This window comes from Capsicum annuum, chromosome 8 (genome assembly GCF_002878395.1).
Source record: "Capsicum annuum cultivar UCD-10X-F1 chromosome 8, UCD10Xv1.1, whole genome shotgun sequence".
Taxonomy (NCBI): domain Eukaryota; kingdom Viridiplantae; phylum Streptophyta; class Magnoliopsida; order Solanales; family Solanaceae; genus Capsicum; species Capsicum annuum.
This window is the reverse complement of record NC_061118.1, coordinates 34,622,582-34,634,617: the sequence shown is the minus strand read 5'-3', so window position 1 is coordinate 34,634,617 and position 12,036 is coordinate 34,622,582. Positions and strand designations below refer to the sequence as shown.

At 35.9% G+C, this 12,036-nt stretch overlaps 2 protein-coding genes across 3 annotated transcripts; one reads left to right on the top strand and one right to left on the bottom strand.

The window, feature by feature from the left end:
* Positions 1-557: 557 nt before the first annotated feature.
* Positions 558-6,047, bottom strand: LOC107845013 (flowering locus K homology domain). 2 transcript variants are annotated; one of them, XM_016689310.2, is made up of 11 exons: positions 5,499-6,047; positions 4,786-4,887; positions 4,016-4,237; positions 3,069-3,127; positions 2,870-2,961; positions 2,640-2,752; positions 2,504-2,566; positions 2,027-2,202; positions 1,867-1,929; positions 1,150-1,550; positions 558-1,003 (listed from the first exon to the last, which is right to left on the bottom strand). In XM_016689310.2, the coding sequence occupies exons 1-10, from the start codon at positions 5,853-5,855 to the stop codon at positions 1,445-1,447; spliced, it is 1,353 nt and encodes a 450-aa protein (XP_016544796.1). In that variant the 5' UTR covers positions 5,856-6,047; the 3' UTR covers positions 558-1,003; positions 1,150-1,444. The 2 variants fall into 2 exon arrangements, with proteins under 2 accessions (XP_016544796.1, XP_016544798.1); XM_016689312.2 differs by having other exon boundaries at positions 558-998.
* A 2,510-nt stretch (positions 6,048-8,557) lies between these two features.
* LOC107845029 (transcription termination factor MTEF18, mitochondrial) lies at positions 8,558-11,029 on the top strand. Its single transcript, XM_016689320.2, has one exon. The coding sequence runs from the start codon at positions 9,052-9,054 to the stop codon at positions 10,825-10,827; it is 1,776 nt and encodes a 591-aa protein (XP_016544806.1). The 5' UTR covers positions 8,558-9,051; the 3' UTR covers positions 10,828-11,029.
* Positions 11,030-12,036: the final 1,007 nt, after the last annotated feature.

Below are 12,036 nucleotides of genomic sequence, written 5' to 3'. Positions count from 1 at the left end.
CATTCAATTAGATAAAAGAAATTTCATAATTTGCAAAATGTCTATTGATTGAGGAAAAAGTTTTTACCGTGATTGGAGCAAGTTCTTCTAAAAATTAATACTAATATAATTTTAGTTGAGATAGCAGTATCTCCAGAAAATTGAACAAAATTAATTATCCATACAAACTTATGCAAGTTTTATACAACCTATCAGTGTTAACAAAGAGAATATTATTTTAATCGGTCCAACCAAACTATGGCACTGGTTCATGCAAAATTTTGTCTAAGATTATTTTCTTAATCCACTCATATTCAAAAGGGTGGAGAAATTTTGAAAAGGCACTTCAAATCAAATTCCAATTTTATGTCGTCATTTTTGCCTACCTTCTCATTTGCATAAGAAATCTAATAACAGGGCTCTTCACTATTATTCCAAAATTTTGGGCACCAACATCACTTTGAAGTTTATCACACCTTGCAACTAGGGGATTCGGTTATCAACTAGGATTAATCAGACTTGTATATCATGCTCAACATAAACCGCACCGCTGTTCTGTAAGAGATCGACTCGCGATGTGTCAATCAGCTTCTACCTAATAAATATCAAAGATAAATGAATCAAAAATATGGAGTGTATCTTCAGAGAGACGTACACACTGACACGGAGACAATGCTGCCGGGTTTGGGGAAATGATATGCATGATTGAGCTGGGTGAGATAGGGGTAGGGAAAGCTCTATGGCAAGGGGGTAGGAAGCAACAAATGGGGTAATAGGATTTGAATGGTTTTGGCGCAAAAAAGGAATAACTGAACCGACGAACTAGTCCAATCTTTTTGCTGCTAAAGCTCCTTGTCCCGAGCTCTGCTTCTCTGTTGGCCCTCCCTCATCCATCATCCCTGATCATCTCATTTCTAAATCATTCGCACAAAATGTTTTTTATTAAAAAAAGTTCTTCAGTAATCAGTTCAATCGGAGGTGACTGCGTCTGATGTGCATGCATACTCGCATCCCTGTTTCTGTTCTGATGGAAACAACAGAGGTCAATGAAAATCAAGCAGCAAAGGTAAACCAGGGCGGGGTTTGGGAGTGTTTTCAAGGGGCAGGGTCGGGCAGGATGGAAGCAGAGGAGAACAAAGGGGCAGAAGATCCAAAGGGCTGTGCTTATACCTTCAATGCAACTGCTATTATAAGCTCCCTTCAGTAGATCTGCTGCTCCCAGAGACGCATACTAGATTCAATGATCACAAAAGTTTAAGCATTAACGTTTCCATCAATATCCCACGAATTAAGTGATCTCATGCAAACTATGTCGCAACATCAACAAGAGACATCCTGGCTGAAACCAACCATCTCCAATGCTTATATCAGAAATCCAAATAATGACACAACATGAAATAGTCAACATTGTGTATATCAATCATCTGATTGAAAAGCTGTTACCAAGTAGACCCCCCTTTTGCCTCTACCTTTGTGGAGCTTGATAAGACTGACCATAGTAAGCAGCTGCTTGAGGGGTGGTTGATGTGTATGCTTGTTGGTATGATGTCATCATTTGAGCTTCCTGGTTACTGTCAATATAAGAATATACTATTGTCATTCCAACAAATAGCAAAGTAAATAGTCTACAACCAGTGGATAGATATCCTCGCAAAGCATCAAAGTTATTGACCCAAAAAAAAACTCTTAAAAGAGCTAATAATTAAGTCCAATCGAGCATGAGAAAAAAATGCCATAATCAACTTAAGGTTCAGCGTCGTGCTGCCAACTTTAGTATAGCAAAAATGTCACTAATTTTACAATGACAGGCAGAAAAGTAACAGTAATGTTTTATACTTAAAATGGAATATCAATCAGCTTTTATAAGGACAATTTGTATGCAACTACCTGTTCATATAAAGTCCATGTCCATGACTATATCCTGGCAAATGAGTAGCCGACGTGTCGGGCCTGCATCAAACAACATTGAATTTAGATGCCATACAGGAGTCCATATTGTTCACTTAAGAATTCAACCATTTACGAGTTATACGATACAGAAAATTACATATGTTGTTGCAGCTGCAATGACTGTTGCAACTGCATTGACTGTTGCAGCTGCATTGACTGCTGGAGCTGCATGGACTGTTGGAGCTGCATTGTATCCTGTAGCTGCTCACCACCAGCTTGTAACATCAACTGGGAATAGACATATTCATCAACTCTTTGCTTTGCAAGGGCGACCTGTTGAACAGAAAAATATATTGAAGGACACAACATGATCTGAACTCCTTGGTACCTCATTGATTGACCATTTTCGAAGGGTCGCTAGTTAAAATTACAAGAGCACAGTCGAAGATCTTGACGCTAATTCTAAAAGATTAAATCCTCCATGACAGTTCCATTTTACAAGTGATATTATCAAACGAAACTAAGGATTACATACAACTGCATCTCACAAAAAATTAACACGTTATAAACGTCCATTACAAGAAGTCAACATACACAAACCAAAAAGAAGCGAAACATGGATATTTAGTTTCACCTGTTGTGCACTACCACCAAGATGGACTTGTCTTTGTTTCTGCTCACCTTTCCCACCATGTACCTACAAAGCAAGACCATGAACATTAACGCATCAAGTGACAAATCTAAAGGATCTTACAAGGCTATTTATGCACCTTAATCGTCGCTCCAGACTCTGCACGGATCCTTGAAATATTCGAGCCGCACCTCCCAATCAACCCCCCAGCTAATGATTCGGGAACTAACATTGTTATATTTACATATTCAGCTGCAAGTGTAGTCCCAACGATGATGTCGTCATAATAATTATGCAACTAAAATTTCATATAGAAGCAAGTGCATCAGTCCAGAAGCTCAAAAATACCACGAGAGAAGATTGATTAACCTGATGATGGATCCACATGTGGGTGAGGTGCGCGAGAAAAACCAAGATTGTATGTCGGGCTGATCGAAATTACTTGTTTAGCGGGGTTATCCCTGTCAAATATACATATTAGGATTAAATAGTTTTAGAATAATCAAACATGCCTAATTATGCCAACTGAAGTTTATTAAACCTCCTTGACTAAAAAAAATTACTAAACCTCAGTTGACAGCCAATTTCTACCACAGCTCTCAAAACGGAAGGAACGTCTCCTAATACCTGAATTAGGAAGCAAAAGAAAAGTAGCAAGTTTAAAATGCTAAATATCTTAAAAGGTAGAAACAAGTTAAAAAAAGACACAAGTCCTAGGCAAAACACATATCTCCCTCTACAAAAAAGATGAAATCCCAAAACTGCCTTAACAAATTCATGCTAACAATAGACAAATGAGCAGTGACTAAACCTATAGGCAATACGGGACAGGTGATATCCCAAAAATGCCTAACAACTTCAAGCCAACAACAGACAAATGAACAATGATTACAGGTATAGGCTCAGCTCGGTCACAACAAAACAGAAGCGCAGAGAACCCTTGAAAGCATGTGATAAGTCAAATAGCTACACGTGCAACTAATGCTACACGAAGACACTTAAGCGAAGTTAGTTGAACAATAGCTCTTCTTTTGAGTTAAAATAAAATAACTATATTAATGATGGGGAAACACCATTGTACAAGCGATACATCAGAAAGTAGAGAACCTACAAAATTATAAGGTTTTCTATGACAGACATTCAATGTTTCATATATATTGTTTAACATTTGACTACTATATACTACAATATCCACCTCAGAAATGAATGGTTTAATATGAAATCTATTAAATATCCCCTTTGTCTTGAGCCAGGGGTCTATCGAAAACAGCCTCTCTACTTCTTTAGAGGTAGTGGTATGAACTGCGTACACTCTACCCTCCCCAGACCCCACGATGTGGGAATATACTGGGTTTGTTGTTGTTGTTGTTGTTGTTGTAATATGAAATCTCTTGGACAATAGTTTATTGAAGAAACCATCAGTATATCAAATGTGTGAACCATAGACAAGCAAACAATTTAAGAAATGAAGATCTTCGTGTGCCTCACTGCTGGACAATTGTACCAACTTCTCACCTGTACTACACGATCAGACTCATGAGCAGATGCACACAAAGGCAACTGGTGTTGAGCAAGAACTGAGATAGTAGCTCCAGAAGAATTTCTCAAAGTTTCAATATTTTGACCAGACATTCCTATCAAACCACCTGCTTGAGAGCCAGCAATCAAGAACCTTACTGTGTTTGCTGCCACATGTCCAGCACCAACTTTCTGTGCGTCAAGGTTGCCATCATCATCCTGTCATGGTAAAAACAATAGGGCAAGGATCAGTACCCCTTGGCACAGAAACTGCAGGTAAAGAGATTCCTATTTTATTTTTTAGAAGTTGTACACCCAGAGATTGTTGCAGCACTTATGGCAAAACTGGATATAACTGGGGAATGAGAGTAACAAGTCTAACCTTAAGCCTCCAAAAACAGAGAAAAAGACAAGTTTTTTGCACCAGACAAAGGAAAGTATTCATAGATTTATTGCAAAGACACATCAGCTATGACAAGGATTAGATGCTATAAAGAAGTTTTTTGATGTACTTGGCAGACCAAAAGGTCATATCAAGAAATATAGGGAAGACGACAAAAAACATACTGTATAAGAATCTCTTGCTAGTATACAAGAACAAACCCAGTGTATTCCCACATAGTGAGGTCTGGGGAGGGTAAGATGTACGCAGTCCATACCACTACCTCCGAAGAAGTAGCAAGGTTGTTTAATCTCTTGCTAGTATATAAACCGGAAATGCTCAAAGTAAATGACTTTACTAGGTTATCAGTCATAAAACATATCACCTTCAAAATAAGTGACACGATTTGATGAAGGGCATTCTCCGCGTCACTAAACATTTCTTCATTGTCTTTGGAGCTAATGATAATCACTCGCTCTTCATGACGCTGCAAATATCAAATGCATAACAGAAAAGTATTAGTCTGAAATTAAGTAAAAGAGAACCAACACCAACACAACAATTACGCCTCAATCCTAAACTGAAGTTGCAGTCAGTTATATGAATCCTCACTAACCATGTTGCTTCACTCAAGCTCATCCCAAGCCAACACACTTCATTGATCACTAGGCAATTCAGCCAGCAGTTGAACAAAAATAATTTCTCAATTCAACAAAGTTTTTTCTTTTTTCTTTTTTGATAACCATGGTGTGCTGGCCAGCTCGCGCGCACCTCGACTAGTTCCACGCGATACCTGCCACCTCCCACCAGCAACATGTAATCAACTCACCTAGTGTTTTTGTCTCTGCTGATATTTGAACGTCAGACCTCACGGTTCTTACCCACCTCACAGACCACTAAGCCACTCCCTTGGGTGCTTCAATTCAACAAAGTTTGCCTTGAATTTTCTCAATTAGGTTCTAAAAATCCCAAATTTCGACAAAAATCAATTACAACAATTACCCTAATTTACCCATTTAATCAATTTCGAGCTTCCGACAATTCACCAATCAAACAAAACAAAATAAAAAACATAACAAAAAAATCTTTACAACTCACAGCGATAGCATCAGCAACTTTGACGGTAGCTTTAGTTTCTTCACGAATCTTCTGTATACGATGTCCTCCTTTACCAATAACTTTCCCGATCTGTCTCGACGGCACAACTATGCGGTACACTACATCTTGTCCAACCTTAACCCTCTTCTTCGACCGTGGAACATCGTCCCCAGATAAACCAGCTTCCTCCGTGGCGGCGGAAGCGTATTCCTCCCGTGAACGTTTAGCGGTGGCGGAACGATTGAGATCTTCATCGGACGGTCGGGGAACAACGGCGGCAGCCGAAGATGGCGGAGGAGCTCCGGGAGGACGAGGGTTAGGGTTCAGGGAGGGTTCAATTTGGTGAGAATGAGACATTAGAGAGGAAGAGAGTGAAGAAAGATGGGAGGGAGATGTGAAAGAAGATTAACGTATGACAAAGTTGTTTTGTTAAAGGGTTCGGTTTGAGAAAGTGATCAAAATGGGTTTCATTTGGTTCACAATGTATAGATATTGTGAAAAATAGTCCTTAACACATTTCAAAAGATGATCAATTTGGTTTTAAGTTATTAAGTAAAGTCAAATACTTAGTACCGTAGTTTTTGATGTCAAAACAATGTGAGGTTCTTCACATATTTCACCATACATAACCTACTTAATCCAATTAAAGACACATTAGGCTCTTTTTTTTCATACTTTACTACATTTATTTTTTGTTATTTTCTTCAAATACTACTCTTTGTTTCAAAAAAAATTTTAATGTTTTTTTTCAAGTTTGGACTTAGGATTAAGGATTTCATGTGAGTTTCAAATTGAATTGAACAATCTATATCTATATCTATATTCTATAATCTATATCTATATCTATAATATATTAAAAGTGTGAAGACCCTTAAATCAAACTTTTTACTCTTCATTAAAAGACTCGGCTTTAAACAAATTGTCTTTTTAGACTTTTTCCTTCAATTATTATATATTTAATTTTAACTCCTAAAATATATGGATCAGAACTTTTAAAATTATGGTAAGAATTTTATATAAATTAGGAGTTTAAAATATATGATATGAAGTAACATGAAAGTACATGAAAGTGCCGAGCTATAAAAAGGGCACGTTATATGGCTTCCAAGTTCCAACAAATCTTCTTAGTTCTCAATTTTAAATTTAAATCTAAATAAATGTATAGTCTTACCAAACACAAATTAAGTGCCACGTGCACGCTATGTTGTGCTTGATCATCGCGATAATTTCTACGAGGGATAGCAAATCATAAATTTTTTAAGAATTTTTTATATAAAGGTTAGGTTTAATCTCATTATTTTGATATCTTTGTTATTATTATTTTTTTATTGTAGTTTAAAGGTAGTAGGTTTAATCGTGTTACTTTGATATGTTTATTATCATTTTTTTTTGTTTATAGTTTATAGTCTTTGTAGTTTTTCTTGATTTAGTTTAAAGTGGATTTTAAGACTTTCATATGAGTTTGTATGAATATATTATTTTTTTCATTTAAGTGTTTTTCGTATTTATAAAATCATCAGGTTATTTATTAATCAAGATATATTTTATTTTATAATATTAAAGTGCTTTTATAGAATTAAACTCATTGAAGCGAGATACACGCGCGACTAGGTACACACACAGAGTCACGTAACCTATACTAGTATAAAAAAGTATGACGGAATACATATACAGGCCCCTCAACTATTCGACTCTTTCCGTATAGGCATCTCAATTAGGTCATGTACCTATTGAACCCTTTACTCATTCACAAATGGTTTCAATTGAGCTCAATTTGCTGATGTGACAAAAAATCTAAATTGCGTATAATACACACGCCAATGATGTGGTAAAGTGACAAATTAAATAACGACACGTGGCATTTAACTTAAAATAATCATTAAAATAATTTTTTAATATAATTAAATCTATTTTTTTAAATATCATTAATACACCCCCCCCCACTGCAGCCTACACCATCCTCCCCCACCCCTACCCCTCTCTTCCCTTCCAAACACACAGATCCCATTTCCCTTTTATTCTTCACAATATCACAAACACACACACATAACTCTCACAAAACAGGGTATCAAAACACACACTGCACTCATTGTTAAACACACAACACAACGACTCAATTGAGAAGGAAGAAAAATTCCCCAAAAAGGAAATTGCTTCTTTTTCTTCGAACACACACAGACGCAATTTCAGATAGAGGAGAGGCCATTGTTGAAAACTTCATTTTTCTTTTTTTCTTTTCTTCTTCTTAACGCACAACACACACCAAATCAATTTCTCCATTCACGCACAAATCGCACACACACACATTGGCTGAAATCCGAAAACACAAGAAAAATAGAAAATCAATTGGAATGGGAGGAAGAAAAGGGTGAGAAGATTCAGTTGATTTAAGAGTTTTTTGATCAGTTTTCAAGTTTCTTCGACGAAATTTTTTGCTGGAATTGACTCTAGTTCGTCGATTCAGAGGACGTGTGTAATTGAAGATGAAAAAAAAAAAGTCAACTGGTGTGACTATTTTCTTGACGATGCATTTATTCCATCGAATTTTAAAGATCAAGAATACGCATTGATGACTATGATGAAGAAAGCATCAATTGATGAACAAAATCTAATTGATAGCATATGTTTTCTAACTTTTCACACCTATTTCATCGTTAATTTAATGTCTAGAATACAAATTTGTAGTTTCTAATAAAAAAAAAGATGAAAAAGGAGAGAGATTGAAAAAGGAAATGAAGAAGAAGGAGAGCAGCAAAACAATTTTCAGAAAAAATGGGAGAATTTTTTTTTAAAATTAAAAAAGAAAATAAAGAAAAATAAAAAAGATAAAGAGTTTTTCTTTTTAAAAGGTTAAAATTTAATGTTTCACGCTTTTAAATTGAGTGCAGTGCACGCACTATGCCAAATCAGCATCATGTCAGCAAATATTGAAATGTTTTGTGAAGGAGCAAAGGATTCAATAGGTACATGATCCAATTGAGATGTTTATATGAAAAAAGTCGAATAGTTAAGGGATCTGTATATGTATTCCGTCAAAAAATATTTATGCTATATAGTTTATCAGCTCAAGTGAAGTGCACATATCGAAATTTCTATCGAAATTTCATTTATTTTGACATCAAAAATTACTATGTTTGCATATATGACTTAGGATCAAATTGATCACTTTATTTATATTTTATACTAATTAGAAGGTCAGAAAACAACATTTTTGATTAGTGCAAAACCAATGAGGATAATGGTGAAATGATTGATGATTTGAGTTTTGGATATGAATTTTTTTTTTTTTTTTTGGTTGAAGCATTGTTTCTAGAAAAAGAAATGTAATGTGGGAAAATTTGAATTAGTCAAGTTTCAACTCGCACCTCGGGATGGTGGCAAAACCCCAAAAAAGAAGAGATGTTGGATCCAATATGCAAATACTATAGTAGAGGGACGACACTGCAATTTTTCAATTGTTCCAAAACCCACAGCAAATCCCTTGTGCAGTTCAGTTCAAGAATCCAATGTCCTCCGTCAACACTCACCGGAGCTAACCATTTCTCTACAATATATGAACATCATCGAATGGTCCTTTTTAGACACTATAAAAATGTTGTCCCGTTCAAGAACCCCACCACTTCAATCCCTGTATACCACTCTCAAGCACAATTTTTTCTCTACTAACACACACCAAAAGCCTCCAACACTGTCCAAGATTCCAACAAAATATAGACCCCAAGCTATTTTACAAGCTCAAGAAGTACTCACTGATTACTTCCATACCACTAGATCTTTACCCTTTACTTTTGCTGAGTACATTGGTAAAAACTCAAGATTTTCTCTTTTGGGTCTTGTTTCTAAAGTCCCTTTTTCGCGTATTGGATATCCTAATTCTATCCAGAGGTTTTTAAGGTACCATCCTATTAATGAATTTGAGTTTTTCTTTGAGAGTATTGGTATTAATCATGTAGAAATTAGTTCTATGTTGCATTTGAATAAGTGTTTCTTGTCTGAAGATTCTAAAGTTTTTGATGCTGCTTGTGCTCTTGCTTGTTTTGGTTTTCCTTGGAAGAAATTGGGTATTTTGTATAAAGGGGATGTTGAGATTTTTAGTAAAGAGCCTTATGAATTGAAAGAGAGGCTTTCGCGCTTTGAGCGATACGGGTTTGGCAGTGTTGCTGTTATTGGTATTTGCCTAGCTTTCCCGCGTGTTTTAGGGGAAAGGAGTGATTTTTTGGATGAAGTTGATATGTTGTTTGATGATTTGAAAAGGGTGTTTTTGGATTTTGATCTTGCAAGTTGTGTAGTGGGAAATGTGGATGCTTGGTTTGAGATGTGTAGGAAGATTGCTATTTTTTATGAATTGGGTTGTGAGAAAGGGACGATTGGTGAATTGATGGGAAAAAATAAAAGCATTTTTGTTGATTACTCTGAAGAGGTTTTGGCTGAAAAGATTGGATTTTTTTGTAGACTAGATGTGAGAAGAGAAGAGGTTGGAGTTTTAGTTCTGTCAAAGCCTGAGATTTTGAGTTTTGATTTGGAAGTTTGTGTGATTTCGACTGTAGGATTTTTGAAACATTTCGGGTTGGGTGTAAATAAACTAAAATTGACTGCCCAAACGTACCAATACATTATGGGTAGAAATAAAATAGCTAATGTACCTCATATTATGAGATCATTGGATTTGAGTGAATGGTTCTTTGACAGACTAAAAAATGGTGGTCATGGTCTGTTAGGTAGCTATGTTATTGGCAGTAATGAAGATTTTGACGAAGATTATGCAGAGGAGTTGCAGAAAATTCAGGCATTGAGAACATCCATTTATATCATTCGTAAATTAAATTTCTTGCATGGGATTGGTTTTGGAGAAAACAAGGTGACAATGAAAGCATTGTCTTACCTTCATGGTCCAGGTGATGAATTACAGGAACGATTTGATTGCCTACTTCATGGTGGAGTTAACTTCTCGAATCTCTGCAAAATGCTGTCAGTGTCGCCAAAGATTCTGAACCAGAAAGCCGAAATTCTTGAGCAAAAAATAAAATTTCTTTTCCTGGATATGGGGTTATCTCAGGAGGAGCTTTGTGCTTTTCCAGCCTGTTTATGTTATGATCTGGAGAAGAGGATAATGCCCCGTTGCCAATTCCATAGGTGGCTTAGAGAACAGGATTGGTGTCCGTTTGAGTATTCTCTTGCAAGCATTGTTGCCACTAGCGATAAAAGTTTTATGGCTCGGATCTCTGGCATTCATCCAGATGCCTCTAAAAAGTGGTTTAGCAGTTTCTCAAATGAAAAATTAGTTTCAAAAAGAAGTTTCTCGAAGGGAAACCACTCAACAAGTTGCTAAGGTACATCAGAGCTCTAATTGTTGCCAATTTTTTAGATGGTTATCAAGTGAAAAGATTTTGACTTGTACATACTTCTTGTTTTTTTTTCTGGGTAGCTCATTCTGAGATTTCTAAGTCAATTGTGTGGCTTGTGAATGAAACACAACATGTAACTGCCATTGTTGGCATTAATAATGAAAAGAGCAAAATTTTCCATGTTTATCAGCAGAAGTTTGGTCAATGTTGTCTCGAAAGAGTAAATTGGTGTTTGTAAATTTAGCAATCAGTAAGCAGGAATTGTCCAATGGCTAACGAGTTGTTGGTTTTTCGTTTCTCAAGAAATGATGCTCCTAATGGTATTTAACCATGAACAGTCTCAGTTTGAAAGGGCTGATATTAATATCTTCGTTTATGGTTGTGATGAAATGTGTACAAGATCAGATTTTGTCTAATAGGGAAGAAATATTTTTTATGTTTCCAGTTGTATCTTGAGAACAATTAAGTGGGACTACTATGGATGCATTGAAAACTACCTGCAGTTAAGTTGATTTACCATTGTTCTTTCTTCAAGGCGAACAAATTGACTCTAAAGAAAGCAGACTATTGTCAATGTTATGGAAATGTTAAATGTGACTTCAGGACTACAAACTACTGAAAATGTGCCTTTTACTTCCGTCTTTTTCCTGTGTTAGGTGATTTTCTGTTCAGACGGTACAATTAAGTCTGATTTCTAACCGATAGCTTTTGAGGAAACGGGTATTTTTTTGTTTTTCAAATCTAACTCTCGTGTTCGTGCATTATTAATTCTGTAAGTTAATATGATGATAGCAGTCACGCTATCCTGACAGCTTTGCTCACTAAATTTTAATCTATTTAAACTATACCTAACTATTAAAGATAGCAAATTAACTATGCCTCATCAAATCATTTACATTTACAGCGACTTGTCAAATTTTAGCATCCTGTATTTTGAATATTGTTTCTCTAGCATTTGTTTAGTGAAAGTACTACCTAGCATCCAAGGATTGGGGATTCACACTTCACACCCTCTTGAATATTTAAAGGTGTTGATAACAATAAGAGACTCAATGGACATGGCATGCATGAGTCATTTAATTACTTCCACATGTCAGAGCTATATGTTTAGTTGTTCTTCTGTTTTCTTAGTTTGGTTCGTTGAATCCTCATTTATGTTTTCCGCATCACTAATCCCTCCGTTGCTGCTAGTA